Source organism: Littorina saxatilis, linkage group LG1, assembly GCF_037325665.1.
Source record: "Littorina saxatilis isolate snail1 linkage group LG1, US_GU_Lsax_2.0, whole genome shotgun sequence".
Classification (NCBI taxonomy): Eukaryota; Metazoa; Mollusca; class Gastropoda; order Littorinimorpha; family Littorinidae; genus Littorina; species Littorina saxatilis.
The window spans coordinates 81,415,528-81,435,315 of NC_090245.1; the positions used below are offsets into that span (position 1 = coordinate 81,415,528).

A 19,788-nucleotide genomic window follows, 5' to 3' on the forward strand; every position below is an offset into this window, starting at 1 on the left:
CTTTGATGACGTCATATCCGGCTTTTTGTAAAAGTTGAGGCGGCACTGTCACACCCTCATTTTTCAATCAAATTGATTGAAATTTTTGCCAAGCAATCTTCGACGAAGGCCAAACTTTGGTATTGCATTTCAGCTTGGAGGCTTATAAATTAATTAATGATTTTGGTCATTAAAAATCTGAAAATTGTAATTAAAAATTTTGTTTTCAATACGATTCAAAATTACGTTCATCTTATTTTTCATCATTTTCTGATTCCAAAAACATATAAATATGTTATATTCGGATTTAAAACAAGCTCTGAAAAAAACAAAAAAAACTATGATTAAAATAAAATGTCCGCAATCGATTTAAAACCAATTTCATCTTATTCCTTGTCGGTTTCTCATTCCAAAAACATATAGCTATTATATGTTTGGATTAAAAACACGCTCAGAAAGTTAAAACGAAGATAGGTACAGAAAAGCGTGGTATCCCGCTCAGCACGACCATTACCGCACTATTCTGGCTGGTCAATTTCACTGCCTTTGCCACGAGCGGTGGACTGACGAAGCTACGAGTATGCGGTCTTGGTGAAAAAATGCAGTGCGTTCAGTTTTATTCTGCGAGTTCGACAGCTTCACTAAATGTAGTAATTTCGCCTTACGCGACTTGTTTGTGTTTTGTTGTTGTTGATAAGCACACATTTCCCATGATCACCGTCAGAACCTACGCCATTCGCCGGGATGGATTGTAAGTCTGGAACGTTCTGGCTATTATGGTGAAAAACATATTTTTGTTGTGTGTCTGCGTGTGTGTGTGTGTGTGTGTGTGTGTGTGTGTGTGTGTGTGTCTTCTTCTTTTCTTTATTTGGTGTTTAACGTCGTTTTCAACCACGAAGGTTATATTGCGACGGGGAAAGGGGGGAGATGGGATAGAGCCACTTGCCAATTGTTTCTTGTTCACAAAAGCACTAATAAAACATTTTCTCCAGGGGCTTGCAACGTAGTACAATACTGGGAGAATGCAAGTTTCCAGGACAAAGGACTTAACATTTCTTACATACTGCTTGACTAAAATCTTTACAAAAATTGACTATATTCTATACAAGAAACACTTAACAAGGGTAAAAGGAGAAACAGAATCCGTTTGTCGCCTCTTACAACATGCTGGGGAGCATCGGGTAAATTCTTCCCCCTAACCCGCGGGGGGTTGTGTGTGTGTGTGTGTGTTTGTGTGTGTGTGTGTGTGTGTGTGTGTGTGTGAGTGAGTGTGTGTGTGTGTGTGTGTGAGTGTGTGTGTGTGTGTGTGTCAGTGATTGAAATGGTTGTTCAAGCTTTGTGGATGCTTGCTTCCACGTGATAAGCCAACTATTTCTTGACATTTAGAATGTAGACACCGATCTAGGCTATTGATTGTAGCGTTTGAAACATTCTATCTAGTTTTATAGACTTACAGTGTCACACGCGATAAGCCAACTGTTTCTTACGATTCAGAACGCAGTCACTAATATTCATTATTATTTGTTGCATTTTTGGGGAACATTTTGTTTAGTTTTATACTCGGACTTTGTGGTTTGCATCAAGTACGCTTCCTGGAAGAAGACGTAACATTAGCCAGACATTTTTCGAAATGAAAATCATAAAGAAAAGCTCAAAGCTATCTTGAGCTTGTTGTTGATTCTAAATATGCTCATGTTGTATTGTACCAGCTGGTTGTTGAATAAAACACTAAAACACTATTTAAACCAAATAAAGAAAAGTATGTTACTTCTTACCCGTGGTTCTAAATACACACGGGGAGGATTTCTAGTGTTTGGTAACATGTCGTCGTGGTCGTGGTGGTCGATGGTAAATCCTGGGCGATTCGTGTGCAGGTGTTGATCTCTTCGCTGTCGCTGTGCACGTTTGCTGTGGAGAGGACGTTGCCGCAGAACAGATTACAGTTGTCCTTCACGCTGGTCCTCACAGGCATTGCCTTCAAGTTTGTCGTCGGCCAGTCCTTGCCCAAAATATCCTACCTCACGATACTGGTGAGTTGCTGTTGCATCACCTCACGATCATAACAAAATTGCAAATTTTATTTTGTTTGAAGTTTTGAGAAAAACAAGAATTTGAAAAAGGCACATCCAATAGACTTAGGGTCATTGTAGCATTTTGGCATACGTCAAGAATGTGAGGACTGCAATTTTCAAATAAAGGATTTTGAACGCTTGTAATAACAGAAAATTAAAAGACTTCTTTAAACAATCACTTGACAACCGAATGATACTTGTTGGAACAAAAACAACCCATCAGATTGTTCGTAATATTCAAAGCAAATCTTAGTTTGAACTGTGGCTTCCGTTTTGGCTGAGATTGGCAAGAAGACAAAACAATCGTGCTGTTTTTTAAAGTGACTTCTGCTCCCACTTTTCACATATTGAGAGCAACAGAATGGACTCTCTGCTTCAAAACTGCCTCACTAGGAGTTATGCAGTTATGCTATGATCGTGACGATTAGATATTATCCCAACCTTTCTGCCCTCCAGTTCTCTACTCTAAACACACACACACGCGAATTTCTTCCAAAATAGTACATGCACTCGAAAAGGTGGCCTGCGACTTGAGGTGGTACGTGCAATGCACGCTTCCATTGACTCTCACAGTCAGAGATCTTGTCGTGCCTGCAGACGTGAAAGATGCTGCGGAGACACTGTACGTGCACATGGCTGAGTTGTCTTGCATGTTTCCGTGCGCACTTTACATATTAGATGAACACAGGAAATAACTCTGTGGGGCATGTATGGGTTGTGAAAGAGGGAATACTCTTGCTTTTAGTGAGGCAAGCTTTCAACACGTGCTCCTTGTCCACGTGTTTTAGACACACCCCGATCAGTCGCTGGTGACTGGCGTGTATTGTCACGTGGGAAACCTTGAATCACTAAAACGAAGAGTATTCACTCTTTCACAACCCATACAACCCGACAGAGTTATTTCCGAACATCTTCTATCAAAAGCTGTGCTCATGACCGATGACTCTCGTATTTCTGTATTCACATGCATGGTACGCGACTGCCTTCTTCCGGTGTCTTTTGGTATTCTTTCAAAACATATTTATACTCCTTTTTTTTCTTTTTTCTTTTTTCAAGAAAAGACTATGTTTCTGTGGCAGGACAAGTACATCCTAGGCTCCATGGCGCTGATGCACGTGGTGAGCGTGTGGCACGCGGTGATCACGCGCGTATCAGGCCACAGGGAGCTGGCCGATGATATGGATGACTGGGCCTTCGTCATCTTCGTCCTCGTCTTCGGCTTCTACAACGTCGGTTTTGCTGTCTACATGGTTGTCAAGGTGCGTGCGGAGGGTGGGTGTGGGTTGGGTTTGGGGTGTGGGGGATGGGGGATGGTGGAGTGGGTTGGGGGGTCGGGTGTTGATGTTGGTAGTATTGCCGGTGTATATGCATAATAGGGGAGAGGTAGTTATGTATGTCTAATGTGTGTGTGTGTGTGTGTGTGTGTGTGTGTGTGTGTGTGTGTGTGTGTGTGTGTATGTGTGTGTGTGTGTGTGTGTGGTGTTCACATTGGTTTCTGAAAAGTCGGAACCCTGCGTCTACGTAATGATCAAGTTGTATGATTGCGAACGGGGAAATGTTTTTGTGTTTATATTGTTTACATTTTGCTTATTTGAGCCGATTGTCCTATCTGATAACTTTTAGTCGGTAGATAATCGCGTACAAGGTGTCACCTTTGGCATAGTATTTATGTTAGTCTGCCAAATATCTATAACGTAATAGTTAAATTATCATCATACTTGCCGACCGCATCTTTGTACAATTTCTCAAAATTAACATTGCAGTTTCGATCGAGTATGATGCATTTTTGGTGTTATGTTTCAGATATACTTGAAACGGAAATGTATCACTATCTTGGAAGCGGCGTATCAGGTGGGTCCCGCCTCTTTTTTGCATTACTCATTTCCTTATTTCACGTTTTGTATATCTTCATTTCTTAATTAATTTTTCCTCAGGATTCTGCTTGAACCGCATTGGATTCTCTTTGGCACATTTATGTACACTGACTATAATGGTAGGCTTGATCTTGAACGCCTAACCAGCACAACAGACAGACATTCCCCTTCAACTGTGATGAATGTGTTGTGTGTATATTTCCATACAACAAATGAAAAATGTTCAATGTTCACATAGCGTTCTCTACTGTTAAGATCGCCATGGTCAATCAATCAATCAATCAATATGAGGCTTATATCGCGCGTATTCCGTGGGTACAGTTCTAAGCGCAGGGATTTTTTATTTTAATTTTTTATTTTATGCAATTTATATCGCGCACATATTGAAGGCGCAGGGATTTATTTAGTCAGACATTAATTCCCTGCAGAAGTTTGATGGGGTAACATTCAGGAAATTCTGGAATATAGAAAAGCTGGTTAATTGCTGGTATCCAGATAACACATTGTGACATCATAATCCCTACTTTTTTGTCAGCAAAACTTAGTTTCTTGCACTCACGACGTGACACATTCATTTTCGGAAATCAACAATCTTCTTATTCAGTTTTGCTGATACGTGCTTCGTTTCTTCCCTTTTCTTTTCTTCTTTTTTCCCCGTCATGTCTTTATATTTCTTTCGTCCTTTTTTTCTTTTCCTTTTTTTCTTGCTTTGTTTGTTCGTTTCTTTGTCAATACATGCTTCTTTATTTTGAGAAAAATTATTCTGTACGTCCTCACAGGCATTCGGAGACATGACATTACTGGTCATGCACTTTGTTCACCGTAGTGTTATGCCAACAATCGTTGGATAGGTGTTTTGCTGTGTTTTGTTTTCTTTGTTTGAATTCTTTGTTTTGTTTTGCTTTTTTTTGTTTTATTTTCTGGATTGTTTGTTTTGTCTTGTTTTGGTTGTTTGTTTTTGTTTGTTTTGCTCGTTTTGTTTTGTTGGTTTACTTTGGATTGGTTTAGTTTGCTTTGCTCTGCTTTGTTTTGTTTGTTTTGTTTTCTCATTTTTCTTTCGCTGTTTTCTGTCTTGATCGATTCTGTTGTTTTGAGAATCGCGGGGGTCAGTATCCGTCCCAAGGAGAGGTTGGGGAAAACACTGGTTTTCGCACTAATCAAGTGTTGTGTGTGACCCCACGAGAAGAACCTGAAAATTGATAATTAAGAAGAGTCCACAACTCACTTAAGCACCTTTGTAAAAATACAAGAATGAATTATTTTGCATTGAGAATTCTTTGAATTTCCTGAAGAAAACTAGAGGGCGGCTTTTTTAAAAATCTGTTTAGTATCTTTTTTTAATTTTAACTGCAATGCAGAGCGTTAACCCGTTTTTGTTCCCATTTAACTCTTTGTTTGCTTAGTTTTGCCACAAGTTGAAACGCAGGCATGCTTGTCGCAACTACTTTGAAAGATTTTCTTTGAAATTCAAAAAAGATTCTGTTGAGGCTTTCAGCTGCAATCATTCATCAGACTTTGCTTTCACGCATGCATTTTTTACGCGCGCGCAAATGACTGTTCACCTGCAGTGTTCACGTGTTTGTGTTCTTGATTGTGTATGTGTGTGAGTGTGTGTGTGTGTGTGTGTGTGTGTGTGTGTGTGTGTGTGTGTGTGTGTGTGTGTGTGTGTGTGTGTCTTTCTCTCTCTCTTTCTCTCTCTGTCTCTCTGTCTCTCTTTCTCTCTCTCTCAGTCTCTCTCTCTCTTTGTGTGTCTGTGTGTGAGCGCGCGTCCGTTCCTGAACGTTTCTAGTTGTCAGTCTGGAAAGAAAAGGAAAAAGATTGTTGGAAAGGGGAAGAGACTCAAGAGAATGAATATTAAGTTTGATCAGTTAGCTATGTCGAACACGTGATGGACATAACAATATGATGGAAACGTGCCCATGAATTTAGTCAGTGCTGCAATGATGCACGATCTTGTTTTGAATGTTTCACTGCTTGTGTCAGATCTGCTTCACGTTGCTTGTGAACCATAGTAAGCTTACAATTTAAACGTTCACTTGTTCCCAAAGCTGAAATACATTTCACAACACAAACTGTTCAACTGCAGTTTTTCAATTGAAAAACGCGGCAGCCTTACTTGCTCCACGTTTTGCAACTCAAATGCAGCTCACCAATTTGCGATTTTTAATTCTAACCAAATGTAGCTTTGAACTGAGCGATCTAGGTTTAAACCGTGACTCTTTAACTGTGGTTACGACTGGTTTATAGTGTAAAATCAGTTGCTTTTCGTAACTCTAACGTGGACAAACAAACACCAACAACAGTTTATATTACGTTAAACATAGCCTTTGGAGTGTGACAAAGTCATGAGTTCTTCAAGGCAAAGTATTGAAATAAACAACTCATGTACAGTCTTTTTTCAAATTCAATAACTGTTTCGCTCTTAGCATTTTTGATTACCTAATTTGGTTCAGTGTTTGCCCAAAAGTCGTATGCTTGCGTGAAAACAGCATCTACCCTCCATAGTTATGAAATTGAGGTTAATGAATAATTAATATGTTTCCACGGTGGAAACATATTTCCACTGCAAACGTTGTAAAGTTGAGCACACATTCTGGCAGTTTTGTAGTTCTCGTGTGCATAGCTCTGTTGATTCTGTCAGTAAATATCGATCGCACTAGTAATCAGTTAAGTGCTTTGGAATGATGTGGGTGTGTGTGTGTGTGTGTGTGTGTGTGTGTGTGTGTGTGTGTGTGTGTGTATGTGTGTGTGTGTGTGTGTGTGTGTGTGTGTGTGTGTGTGTGTGTGTGTGCATGTGTGTGTGTGTGTGTATGTGTGACAGACCCGTGTTTGTTCAAGTTTGTAATCAATTTTCGCCATTCCCCTGCAGGGCTCGAGATCGAAATAAAAACGTTGCAGTGGATGAATATATAGCTTACACGAGAATAAATAGGTTTTGAAAAAGAAGTGAACATTACTGTGATCTCCACATTTATTTGCATTATCAATTTTAATACTTTTTACTACACAAACAAAAAAGGTACTTTTTTGGAGAATATAATTGATTATAGACAGAACGAAACATTTTTGCAATCGTCTTCTTTGTGTTGTATACGTAGGTGGGGTTTTGGTGTTGTTTTTCTTCGGGGGTGGGTTGTTGTTTGTATTACGTCATGCCACCCAATAAATGTTTACCATTTCTTTTCTTTTCTAGTGTACTATCCAATAAATGTTACGTTTTGCCGATAGCCAACTGTTCCATAAATGTAGGCCCTACCTTTGTCGTTTCTGTAATTCTTGGTTTTGGAACTGAAGCAGCGTATCTGTTTCGGATTTAAACAAATTTGTAGTACCTTTGTTGTTGTTTTTCAGGCTAAAGTGGACAAATTACTCAGCCGGGAAGGGCCGCCCCAGTCAGCCAGAGTGGTGATGAAGAACCAGGTCATGTACAACAACTCCCGAGTGCACACACTGTGATACTTTTAATCATCTTATCATCCGTGAGGATTCAATCGAGAGCTTCTGTCAGTGCAGGCGGATCTTTACTGACAAATAATAGATGGAGCTTTACTGACATTTTTTCAGGTAGCTTCACTGACATTATTTTTGGAAGCTTTACTGACACTCTTTTTGGAAGAAATGAAAACAGTAAAACAAACTGTTGTTAAGTGCATTGCAGTACAATAGTTAATTAAAGTCTAGCAAACTACTGAGTGGACTTGCACGCATTCTGAGTTGGAGCGTAGTAACAAATTGAAGAAAGTCTCTGCGCTGTTGTACGTTGTTCTTTCCAACAGATCGTCAGTGAAAGGAAAATAATTCAAAACTTATCTCGGCATGTGCAAGAACCAAGATTTTCTTGGAAAAATGTACCTTCCCTCAGTCTATCTTGAACTGATAATGATGTGATGCGGACCCAGACTTCAGAACCGTTGTGTGCAGTAGACACGCCATGCTTTGAACAGGCTACCGAGTGATAATCAAAATTGGTTTTCGCTGCACATGTATTATTCAAGCACACGGCATGGTACGCTCAGAACGATCTCCTCTGATGATTTCGAGGACCTTGAAGCAAACTATACAGCATTGCGTGACTTGAGAGTGGAGCACCTGGAAACTTAATCATTGTGGACCAGACCCTTGTGGGCCCTTTCTATAGTACCGTTTGTATGTTCATTTCTAGCAACACATTTGTTTTGGAGAGAATAACTCGTGTATACTGTTGCGTCTGAACAAAAAATACTACTCTCAGTTATTCCTTCTTTAAGAACTCGTTCGTACGTTGTCTCTTTGGACTTGAGGGCAGCTGGCGTTTTGCGGTGACAGTTACACTAATCCGTCTATCCGGAATATATAGGTTGTCGCCCCGTTTCTTGCGAATTTAATTTGTGAACATGACGACCCATTGCCCTCATAGTCCAGGCATATTAGAGAACAACGTTGAAGTGACAATGACTAGGTTTAAAATGTCCCTTATCAGAAAGTTCAACCTCATTCGTTTGATGTTTATTAAGCACATTTTCATATAAAGTTGGCGCTTCATACGGAAAAATGGCTTTGAAATTGACCCAAATCCTTCTTTGGGCTCTGTAAATGTCGTTTGGGGGTATGGTTGTAAAATGGTATCTACTGGTCACCCCAATGTATAAACTGAAAACTCTTTCTGCACCAGAACACGCAGAAAGGATTGTATCTGCCTGATGTCTGATGCTTTTCAAAATCCCCAACCACTAACACCTTCAAAACGGACTTTAACTGACACTGTTGTTTTTCCCTATATAATCCTTACTATTTTTCCGAGACGTCGTCGTGTTGTGTATTTAGCTTGCCACAACCTCATACATGGTCCTAAAAGTTAAAGTTGAAGAAAATACTAAAGATAAATGAAAAAGCTGACGCAGTGTCATTCGCACCGTGAATCCCCCCATGGGAACATACTAAAGTCTGGTTCCAAATAGGCTCAATTTCCTTCTATTTCTTTGTATTTCTGCCTCGTAGGGGTAGGGGTGTTCAAACCAAAGGCACCTTTAAACCAAAATTCAAATCACACATCTTACAATACTAAGACACTCAGCAGTAAAAGGGTGTCTGCTGGTAAAAAATTCCAAACAATCCTAAAAGTACTTCACTACTAAAAGTGCTTTTAAAAAGAGCCGTTATTTTTCCCTCTATATTCAGTATTGTGTTTTCTGCGAACATGTAGTCTATTTAGATGGTTGTCGTGTGCACTTGAGTTGCTAAAGCGTTTTCAGTTGGGCATATGTCGAAAAGCAAAGAATTAGCCCTTTGAAAACCATCAGAACTGTCACACAAAAATAACATTTACCTATCTCACCAACTGACCAAACATAGGGCTTTTCCTTATGTATTATGTATTGTCGTGTTTTTTGTAGCATACTTGTGAAAACAGCCACCACTGTTGTAAATGATACTTTAAAGAGCATTATTTCATTTTTACAGTTGAAGGACAACCTGGACTGCCGTATATTACAGCTGTTTTACAATCAGCCAAAATTTTCTTAACAAACGTATGTTAAGAACAACTCCCATAGTGAAATTGAAGGAAAACAAATTGAAAATCCCCCTGCCATAGAGGAGCTAAAGAATCAACAATAAACGACTGCATGGATAGCTTGATGCACGAATGCATTGCGGACATGTTTGTCTCCAACCAAGAGAAAGTTCCAAAAAATCCCTTTTGTGCTTCTTATTATACAGTGACGTCAAAGACAGCCTTTTCTGCTGTTCATACATTCAGGGGTTATGGTTACACTAAACGACGTAGTTGTAGCCATACTGCCATCCAGATTTATTTTTTCCTTGCGAGCAGTCACAGGGTGTTTGTGCTGTCTGCCAACCGTTAGATGACCCCGCCCAAGTCTGTTAAGGGACCGTTTGACCGTTATAGAACGCGTCTTTTTGATTTTTTGGCACAGTTGGAAACGGTTGATTTTTATCCCTACCATTGTTTCCAAACATTATATAGGAATGTTTTGTGAACAACGGATAATAGCCGCTACTCGCATGTGTAGCAAAAGTGAGCGTACATACTCACCCTGGTCGTCCAGCCGTTGTCCGTTGCCCGTCTTTATCTGTCTGTACTGAACATTACCTTTGGATATTTCTCCAACGCTATGAAGTGAAGAAACACCAAATGTTGCAAAATGTTGTATGACCCCAAGAGCTCAAAAAAGATACTTGAGAACCTTGACCTTACCTTAAGGTCAAGGTCACAGGGAGAATGAATGTGGTCTAAAAACTGCAAAATTTCACATTGTGCCAGTTTTCTGGAAAACAAATTAAAAACAGCGGGCTTAGTTTTGTATGGTATACAAGAAAAAGAAAGCCTTATCTTCTGATACCATTTTGGTTGACCTCGCTTCAATGTCAAGGTCACAGGAGTCCTTCAAAGTTGAATTGTATACATGTTTTGAAGTGACCTTGACCCTGAACTATGAAAAAAATCTTTCAAACTTCATAATTGTGTGGGGCACATGTTATATACTGATATTGAGCCACATTTAGTCACATATCATCAAGGTCAAGGTCACTTTGCCCCTTATGAAATGTGACTGAAACGGGCAATTGAATCACTAAAAGTGACAATGTCTCTTTGTAGAAAGTGCCAATAAGTATGTTTATGCTTCCTATGTCTTGAATTGATAGCCTTGTGATGTGTGACCTTTGATGATCTTGACCTTGGCCAAAGGTCATGTGTAATTTGGTAGGAAAAATCTGTAAAACAGTTCTAATAGTGTACAATGTCCTTGCCAGCTTCAGTTGTTAGACCTTCACCTTCAAGGTCACCTGAAGGTCAAGGTCACTTTAAGACAAAGGTCAAGCATGAGAGTCGCATGGGCTTTGCTTTGTTAAGATTTTTTACCAAGACACATGGATTTCTTTACCCGGCTTGGTCACATTTTTCATAGGGGTCAATGTGACCTTGACCCTAACGATATGTGACCAGATGTGGCTCACTATGAAATTCTAACAAACGCCCCACTCAGTGTTTAAGTTTGTAAGAGATATCGTCCATAGTAAAGTTAAAGGGGCAAGTTCACATCAAAATATGTCTACAATTCAACTTTGAAGGGCTCCTCTGACCTTGACATTGAAGCGAGGTCAACCAAAATGGTATCAGAAGATAAGGCTTTCTTTTTCTTGTATACCATACAAAACTAAGCCCGCTGTTTTTAATTTGTTTTCCAGAAAACTGGCACAATGTGAAATTTTGCAGTTTTTAGATCACATTCATTCTCCCTGTGACCTTGACCTTAAGGTAAGGTCAAGGTTCTCAAGTATCTTTTTTGAGCTCTTGGGGTCATACAACATTTTGCAACATTTGGTGTTTCTTCACTTCATAGCGTTGGAGAAATATCCAAAGGTAATGTTCAGTACAGACAGATAAAGACGGGCAACGGACAACGGCTGGACGACCAGGGTGAGTATGTACGCTCACTTTTGCTACACATGCGAGTAGCGGCTATTATCCGTTGTTCACAAAACATTCCTATATAATGTTTGGAAACAATGGTAGGGATAAAAATCAACCGTTTCCAACTGTGCCAAAAAATCAAAAAGACGCGTTCTATAACGGTCAAACGGTCCCTTAACAGACTTGGGCGGGGTCATCTAACGGTTGGCAGACAGCACAAACACCCTGTGACTGCTCGCAAGGAAAAAATAAATCTGGATGGCAGTATGGCTACAACTACGTCGTTTAGTGTAACCATAACCCCTGAATGTATGAACAGCAGAAAAGGCTGTCTTTGACGTCACTGTATAATAAGAAGCACAAAAGGGATTTTTTGGAACTTTCTCTTGGTTGGAGACAAACATGTCCGCAATGCATTCGTGCATCAAGCTATCCATGCAGTCGTTTATTGTTGATTCTTTAGCTCCTCTATGGCAGGGGGATTTTCAATTTGTTTTCCTTCAATTTCACTATGGGAGTTGTTCTTAACATACGTTTGTTAAGAAAATTTTGGCTGATTGTAAAACAGCTGTAATATACGGCAGTCCAGGTTGTCCTTCAACTGTAAAAATGAAATAATGCTCTTTAAAGTATCATTTACAACAGTGGTGGCTGTTTTCACAAGTATGCTACAAAAAACACGACAATACATAATACATAAGGAAAAGCCCTATGTTTGGTCAGTTGGTGAGATAGGTAAATGTTATTTTTGTGTGACAGTTCTGATGGTTTTCAAAGGGCTAATTCTTTGCTTTTCGACATATGCCCAACTGAAAACGCTTTAGCAACTCAAGTGCACACGACAACCATCTAAATAGACTACATGTTCGCAGAAAACACAATACTGAATATAGAGGGAAAAATAACGGCTCTTTTTAAAAGCACTTTTAGTAGTGAAGTACTTTTAGGATTGTTTGGAATTTTTTACCAGCAGACACCCTTTTACTGCTGAGTGTCTTAGTATTGTAAGATGTGTGATTTGAATTTTGGTTTAAAGGTGCCTTTGGTTTGAACACCCCTACCCCTACGAGGCAGAAATACAAAGAAATAGAAGGAAATTGAGCCTATTTGGAACCAGACTTTAGTATGTTCCCATGGGGGGATTCACGGTGCGAATGACACTGCGTCAGCTTTTTCATTTATCTTTAGTATTTTCTTCAACTTTAACTTTTAGGACCATGTATGAGGTTGTGGCAAGCTAAATACACAACACGACGACGTCTCGGAAAAATAGTAAGGATTATATAGGGAAAAACAACAGTGTCAGTTAAAGTCCGTTTTGAAGGTGTTAGTGGTTGGGGATTTTGAAAAGCATCAGACATCAGGCAGATACAATCCTTTCTGCGTGTTCTGGTGCAGAAATAGTTTTCAGTTTATACATTGGGGTGACCAGTAGATACCATTTTACAACCATACCCCCAAACGACATTTACAGAGCCCAAAGAAGGATTTGGGTCAATTTCAAAGCCATTTTTCCGTATGAAGCGCCAACTTTATATGAAAATGTGCTTAATAAACATCAAACGAATGAGGTTGAACTTTCTGATAAGGGACATTTTAAACCTAGTCATTGTCACTTCAACGTTCCCTTCACTAAAGTGGCTAAGATGCCTGGACTATCAGTCTACTTTGAACTGCTGATGATGTTGTGCCGATTCAGACCCAGACTTCAGAATTGCTGTGTGACGTCAAGTGGACACACCAGGTGATAATCATAATTGGTTTTAGCTGCAAGTGCACATGTATTATTCAAGCACACGGCATGGTAACTTTGTTGACGGCCCATCTCTAGTCGGAATGAAGTGCTGGCACCAAGATTCGTTGGCTCCTTGCCTACCGCTGTGAAGCTGAGAAAGGATGAAACGTTCATCAGAGCTAAGACCCCATACAACGTGTAAGATCCAGCGCAGGGTAGATGAATGTGGATCTTGCACATGAGCGAGATGGCGCCTTGAAGTAAGTTAAGATAATATACGCGTGCTTATTACAAAAAGGTTTATAACGATATAAACAGTGTGACGCACCGTTTCAGATCCGGGCAGTCTTTTTCATGGGATAAGACCATTCTTTCACTTGTTCATGGGATAAGACCATTCTTTCACTTTTTCATGGGATAAGACCATTCTTTCACTTTTTCATGGGATAAGACCATTCTTTCACTTTTTCATGGGATAAGACCATTCTTTCACTTTTTCATGGGAAAATACCATTCTTTCACTTGTTCATGGGATAAGACCATTCTTTCACTTTTTTAAATGCCAATGAACAGAAGGGTACTCTCTGTGCACAGTGGGAATTTTTGATAAATTAATTTCTTAAACAGAAAATGCATTTTTTAAATCCATTCATAAAGAAATCTCACAGTGCAAAGAGAGCACCGAGCTATAGGCTCTTCGTTTTTTTGCATGTGACCAACTGGAGTGATAGTCTTCTCCCGTGTTTAGTGAAGCCTGGCAAAATCTGAGATGGTCAGGTGTTGTGTTTTTACAAGAAGGAGTGTGCCTTTAAGCGTGAATTCCAGTGTTTACCCATAATATCCTGCTCGAAAACGTGTTTTGTTTGACTGACAAAAGCAAAACGATACCTTCGATCAATTATTTGGTGCACTGCAGTGTGTTTCTGTGATTTTCTACCTATGGGATTGTTTTTGGTTTTTTTACGATGTTTTTTTTTAATAATAAATGCACACGTACATGCATTCTGTCGAAATAAAAACAACTTATATACTTTGTTTACAGTACTTGAAATGACTTTGTTGGTCTCGTCAACCTGTTCAGTGACGCACGTTTTCTTTGGATACATAAACGAAAGCTGATCTCAAAGCATGTACGTTTAACCCACAAGCCCCAAGCACATTTACGAGAAAAAAAGAGCCACACCCACACACATGTAATACAACATAACTACATGCCCACAAAACAACACCAACAATACACAGCCATATAGCGACACACACACACGCACACACACACACACTCACACACACACGCATTTACACAAGTCAAGTCAAGTCAAGCTGTATTTTATTGTTTTGGGCCCAGAGGGCTTTGAAACAAAGATATATCTTTAACAAAAAAAGGTAACAAATCAGACAGTTAATATATGTATACAAATTGAGCGGACAAATACAACAATACTATACAACCAAAATAAATTGGCAATATACACTTCCATACATACAAACAAAAAGAAAAGAAAATAGGTTTAACAAAATCATGTAAGAAATCAGACAGATAATATGTATACATTAAGCGGACAACGATAATATACAGCCGAAATAAATTGGCAATACCATTATGCCACACGCACAGACACACACAGACATACACAGACTGACGGACTATGACTGTGTGTTTAACGTCCTCTTAGACCAGTTGGCCTATATTGGGATCCGAATGGTATTAGTAATATGCAGAGAATATGGTGTGATACTTTCCCTAGAACAAGCATTTTGCTTGTCTCGTGAAAGTATCGAGATACGATCACGATAATGAAAGACGAGAGATGATGCATGCATGTCTACGTGTTTTTCAAGCCCTGAGACTTTTGCTGTGACCTTGGGATCTTTTTTGTGCGAACGGCCGTGTTCGGACACCGAAGAGAGTATGCACAAAGTTGACTCCGAGAAATATACCACTCGCCAAACCTGGGATTCGAGCCCACGCCGACACAGACCATGCAGGTCTGTTTGTTTTAGCGGCACTTGGCCGCATGGTGGCGCTGTTTGTTCTGTAAGTCGCGCTAAATGCCATTCACGAAACCTTTGTTTCGACCCGCCCAAATCACGTGACGGTTTTAAACTTGCGGGACCTACCTCTCGGCTTTACATTCGGTAACGGCATGATGCCGCCTTTTGATGTTCGGCTGGCCGCTGTGTCCGCATCTGCTCTGATGCAATCGGTCGCCTCGCTGACCGTGGTTATCTCGTCTAGTAGCTGAAGCCGAGTGGCGGTGATTTCGGCCTTTGATAAGGGTGTTTGTGCGCGTGGTTTATACACTAGACAACCTCCGAGTTAGCTAAAAATGTTGTGAGGTGCACTCGTGAATGCCAGTTAAAATCGGAAATCGGCAAAGCGTATGCGTAGTACGCTAAAACGGCCTCAGAATCTGAAAGCATGTCGAGGTTAATAGCGCATAGTGCTTTTAGTTATGCGCTATAGAAATCTCCTTAATAAATAAATAAATAAGCATACCTGCAATATGAAAAAAAGCACTTGTTGGTTCCTTACAACTGAATTACACACTTTAACTGACATACAAGTACTGTGACAAGTACTGTGACACTGTAGATCATGTCAAAACAAACAAGTCGCGTAAGGCGAAAATACAACATTTAGTCAAGTAGCTGTCGAACTCACAGAATGAAACTGAACGCAATGCAACGCAGCAAGACCGTATACTCGTGGCATCGTCAGTCCACCGCTCATGGCAAAGGCAGTGAAATTGACAAGAAGAGCGGGGTAGTAGTTGCGCTGAGAAGGATAGCACGCTTTTCTGTACCTCTCTTCGTTTTAACTTTCTGAGCGTGTTTTCAATCCAAACATATCATATCTATATGTTTTTGGAATCAGGAACCGACAAGGAATAAGATGAAAGTGTTTTTAAATTGATTTCGAAAATTTAATTTTGATCATAATTGTTATATTTTTAATTTTCAGAGCTTGTTTTTAATCCAAATATAACATATTTATATGTTTTTGGAATCAGAAAATGATGGAGAATAAGATGAACGTAAATTTGGATCGTTTTATAACAAAAATAATTTTTTTACAATTTTCAGATTTTTAATGACCAAAGTCATTAATTAATTTTTAAGCCACCAAGCTGAAATGCAATACCGAAGTCCGGGCTTCGTCGGAGATTACTTGACCAAAATTTCAACCAATTTGGTTGAAAAATGAGAGCGTGACAGTGCCGCCTCAACTTTCACGAAAAGCCGAATATGACGTCATCAAAGACATTTATCAAAAAAATGAAAAAAACGTCTGAGGATATCATACCCAGGAACTCTCATGTCAAATTTCATAAAGATCGGTCCAGTAGTTTAGTCTGAATCGCTCTACACACACACACACACACACAGACACACACACATACACCACGACCCTCGTCTCGATTCCCCCCTCTATGTTAAAACATTTAGTCAAAACTTGACTAAATGTAAAAACATAGTAAACAGACTATTAAAAACAATACAATACTCTTCTTTTATGTGCCTGTACATTCGCGCGAAGCAACGACGGATAATCAATAGGAGAAGCCTTACAGGCCGTGTTATCTGCAGTTACTCCCCTTGGTCCGTATCTCCTGTTACTATCGCTGGCATCAAGCAGACGATACTTCATCGAGCCAAGGGGCGGGCGAACCATTGATTTTGTGTGTGTGTGAATCCCTCGTCTCATTATTTTGTGCCGCAGCCAGTCTACACAATCTCCTGGCAGCTACGCTTCAATCATGGAACAAAACCTTTTCTACTACAAGTGTTCGTGCCAGCATGACAATGGTTAGATTGTTTTAAGAAGCGTATATTCGTTTCTGATCGAGTGCGCGAAAACAAGGAAATAGGCCGGTAGGTGAGAGTTACCAACGAAATGGACGCTGCTTCGGACAGCGAATAGCTCCTACACACTTGAGGAGATTAAAGTAGGTTGAAAAGTGGTCGTGTGTTTATCTTCACGTAGTTTGGTGTTCGTTGTGTGCCATCGAGGCGTCGTTGCTTCGTCGGTAAACTACGGAATGCGGTTTGGCGATCTTGGCAAGGGAAATAACTCGAAGGTAAGATTTTTGGGCTTTACTGATAGGAAGGATCGAAGTTGTGTCCAGTTTCGGCAATGACATGAATGAGATACCTGTCTTTGTCTGTCCCCCCCCCCCCCCCCCCCGTCTCTCTCTCTCTCTCTCTCTCTCTCTCTCTCTCTCTCTCTCTCTCTCTCTCTCTCTCTCTCTCTCTCTCTCTCTCTCTCTCTCTCTCTCTCTCTCTCTCTCTCTGTTGCGTACAGATATAGAAATTCAGCACCGATGACCTGTTTTGCTTAGTTACCTCGCCAACATACCAGACTCAGGTGTGTTATCTGATCGTGTCTCGTGGAGCTAGTTTACTGCGTCTGTGCCATTCTCTGTCTTTGTACGGCAAAGTGTGATCGTATGTGTACAACTGATGTGTGTGTGTGTCAATGTGCGTGTCAGTGTCAGTGTGCGTGTGTGCGTCAGTCAGTGCGGCGTGTGTGTGTGTCAGTGTGTGTGCACGGTGTGTGTGCCAACGGTGTGTGTGTGTGGTGTGTGTCACGGTGTGTGTCACGGTGTGTGTGTGTGCCAGTGTGTGTGTGCCAACAGTGTGTGTGTGTAGTGTGTCAACTGACGGCCGTGTGTGTGTGTGTGTGTGTGTGTGTGCCAACAGTGTTTGTGTGTGTGTGTGTGTGTGTGTGTGTGTGTGTGTGTGTGTGTGTGTGTGTGTGTGTGTGTGTGTCAGCCGTGTGTGCCGTATGCCGTGTCACAGTATGTGTGTGTGTGTGTGTCACAGTGTGTGTGTGTGCCACAGTGTGTGTGTGTGTGCCACAGTGTGTATGCCGTGTGTGTGTGTGCGCATGTGTGTGTGATGTTGTTACAAAACGTGCAGCATGGTAGCTTTCGAAACTATGATATGAGGTTATGATTGTCCGTCAGTCTTAGATTTGTAAACAAACTCGCGGCCAAATCAGTGCAGCAGCCACACACGGATACACTGTACAGCAAAGGCACGTGTATACATGTAATAGACATCGATGGACAATGGCGAAGGGCAGGCACACCGTATCACAAGCACATCTATCTATATATATACGACTTGTGTCTGTGTGTCTGTGTGTCTGTGTGTTTGTGTATCTGTGTATTTGTGTATTTGTGTATTTGTGTATTCGCCATGCACGGCCAAAGTTCTCGATGGATCTGCTTCAAATTTGGTGGGCATATTCAGGTAGACCCGGGACACGACACAACCTGGTCGATATTTCAACACGTGCTCTCAGCGCGCAGCGCTGAACCGATTTTGGTTCAACCTCAGCTATTTTGGTTCCACCTCAGCTACCCGGGCCCCCATACCGACACACCAAAGCCAAAGTTCTCGGTGGATCTTTTTCAAATGTGGACACCGTATTCAGCTACACCCCGGACACAATATCATCGATGAGATATTTCAACACGTGCTCTCAGCGCGCAGCGCTGAAATGATTTTGGTTTTTGTGTTCATTTCACCATTATAAGTAACTCTTCCTTATCTTCTCATCTTCTCCAGGTTTTCAGCGTTTACCTCCCTTCCTTCGTATGGTGCACTATATAGTGTGAGTGGAGCGTCTTCGGATATTCCCGGCGTTCTGTTACTGTTACTATTTTTAGAAGGTCAACGCAGTGTCCAGAACGTAAATTGGACCCGTAAATTATCCTCACTGTCAAAGTGCAAAGGTCGAATCAATTTATAGCCACGCGAAAAATACACTGTCATCTATCTCTCTATAGATACGGCTTCTCTGTGTTTTTGTGTGTGTGTGTGTGTGTGTGTGTGTGTGTGTGTGTGTGTGTCTCTATGTGAGCAACACCTGTGCATTGTTCAGTTCTGTTTGTGATGTGGTCTGGCGGCTTTTGTGTAATTTTATGTACTGGCCTTCCTTTGAGAAGCTCTAACTTGCTCAGTCCTGTTTGAGTGGAGTTCGCCTCCAAAGGTGATTAACACGGTTACATTCGTCGACAAGGATGGGACTCGATATGGTCAGGAATGGCATTATGGCCACTGAATCATTTTCGTGCTGTTCCCATTCCACGAATCTGGGAGGGACCTAAGCTTGGCGAGCTTGGCGGGTCCATTGTTCGGACCCGGCGAAGCCGGCGTACGGCTCTAAGTACTTCTTCCCGGCGAAGCCGGCTACCCGGCGAAGCGGGTATTCATTCTAGTATATATATATATATACGACTAGTGTCTGTCTGTCTGTCTGTCTGTTCGCGATGCACGGCCAAAGTTCTCGGTGGATCTTTTTCAAATTTGGACACCGTATTCAGCTACACCCCGGACACAACCTCATTGATGAGATATTTCAACACGTGCTCTCAGCGCGCAGCGCTGTGCGCGCTGAACCAATTTTGTTTTTTTTGGGTCTGGATCCACTACCAGTAACTCTTCCTTATCTTCTCCAGTGTTTTCAGCCGCGATTATCTCCCTTCCTCCGTGTGGCGTCAATCCATATTCCCGTTACTACGTTTACTATTTTTAGAAGGTCACTGCACATTACTATTTTTAGAAGGTCTCCAGTGTTTTGCGTGTTTATCTCCTTTCCTTCGTGCGCCGGCGAAGCCGGCGTACACCCGGCAAAGCCGGGTCCCAGGCGCAGCCTGGTATTCAGCTCTACTTCTTCCCGGCGGCGAAGTCTACATATATACGACT

The 19,788-nt window shown here is 41.0% G+C and overlaps 3 protein-coding genes across 3 annotated transcripts in view; all 3 read left to right on the forward strand.

The window, feature by feature from the left end:
• Nucleotides 1-8,359, forward strand: part of LOC138981361 (cys-loop ligand-gated ion channel-like) — an 11,924-nt gene extending 3,565 nt beyond the window's left edge. The window contains exons 4-7 of the mRNA XM_070354258.1: nucleotides 1,854-2,009; nucleotides 3,131-3,310; nucleotides 3,855-3,902; nucleotides 7,277-8,359. Coding sequence (XP_070210359.1) covers nucleotides 1,854-2,009; nucleotides 3,131-3,310; nucleotides 3,855-3,902; nucleotides 7,277-7,381 — 489 coding nt within the window. The 3' untranslated portion in view covers nucleotides 7,382-8,359. The remainder of the gene's footprint in view (nucleotides 1-1,853; nucleotides 2,010-3,130; nucleotides 3,311-3,854; nucleotides 3,903-7,276) is intronic.
• The window catches only part of LOC138981417 (peptidyl-prolyl cis-trans isomerase slr1251-like), a 167,059-nt gene that overhangs the window by 38,441 nt on the left and 108,830 nt on the right, over nucleotides 1-19,788 (forward strand). The gene's annotated exons all lie outside the window — the stretch shown is intronic.
• Nucleotides 16,699-19,788, forward strand: part of LOC138981373 (polypeptide N-acetylgalactosaminyltransferase 13-like) — a 76,804-nt gene continuing 73,714 nt past the window's right edge. The window contains exon 1 of the mRNA XM_070354286.1: nucleotides 16,699-17,153. The gene's annotated coding sequence lies outside the window, so the exon portion shown is untranslated. The remainder of the gene's footprint in view (nucleotides 17,154-19,788) is intronic.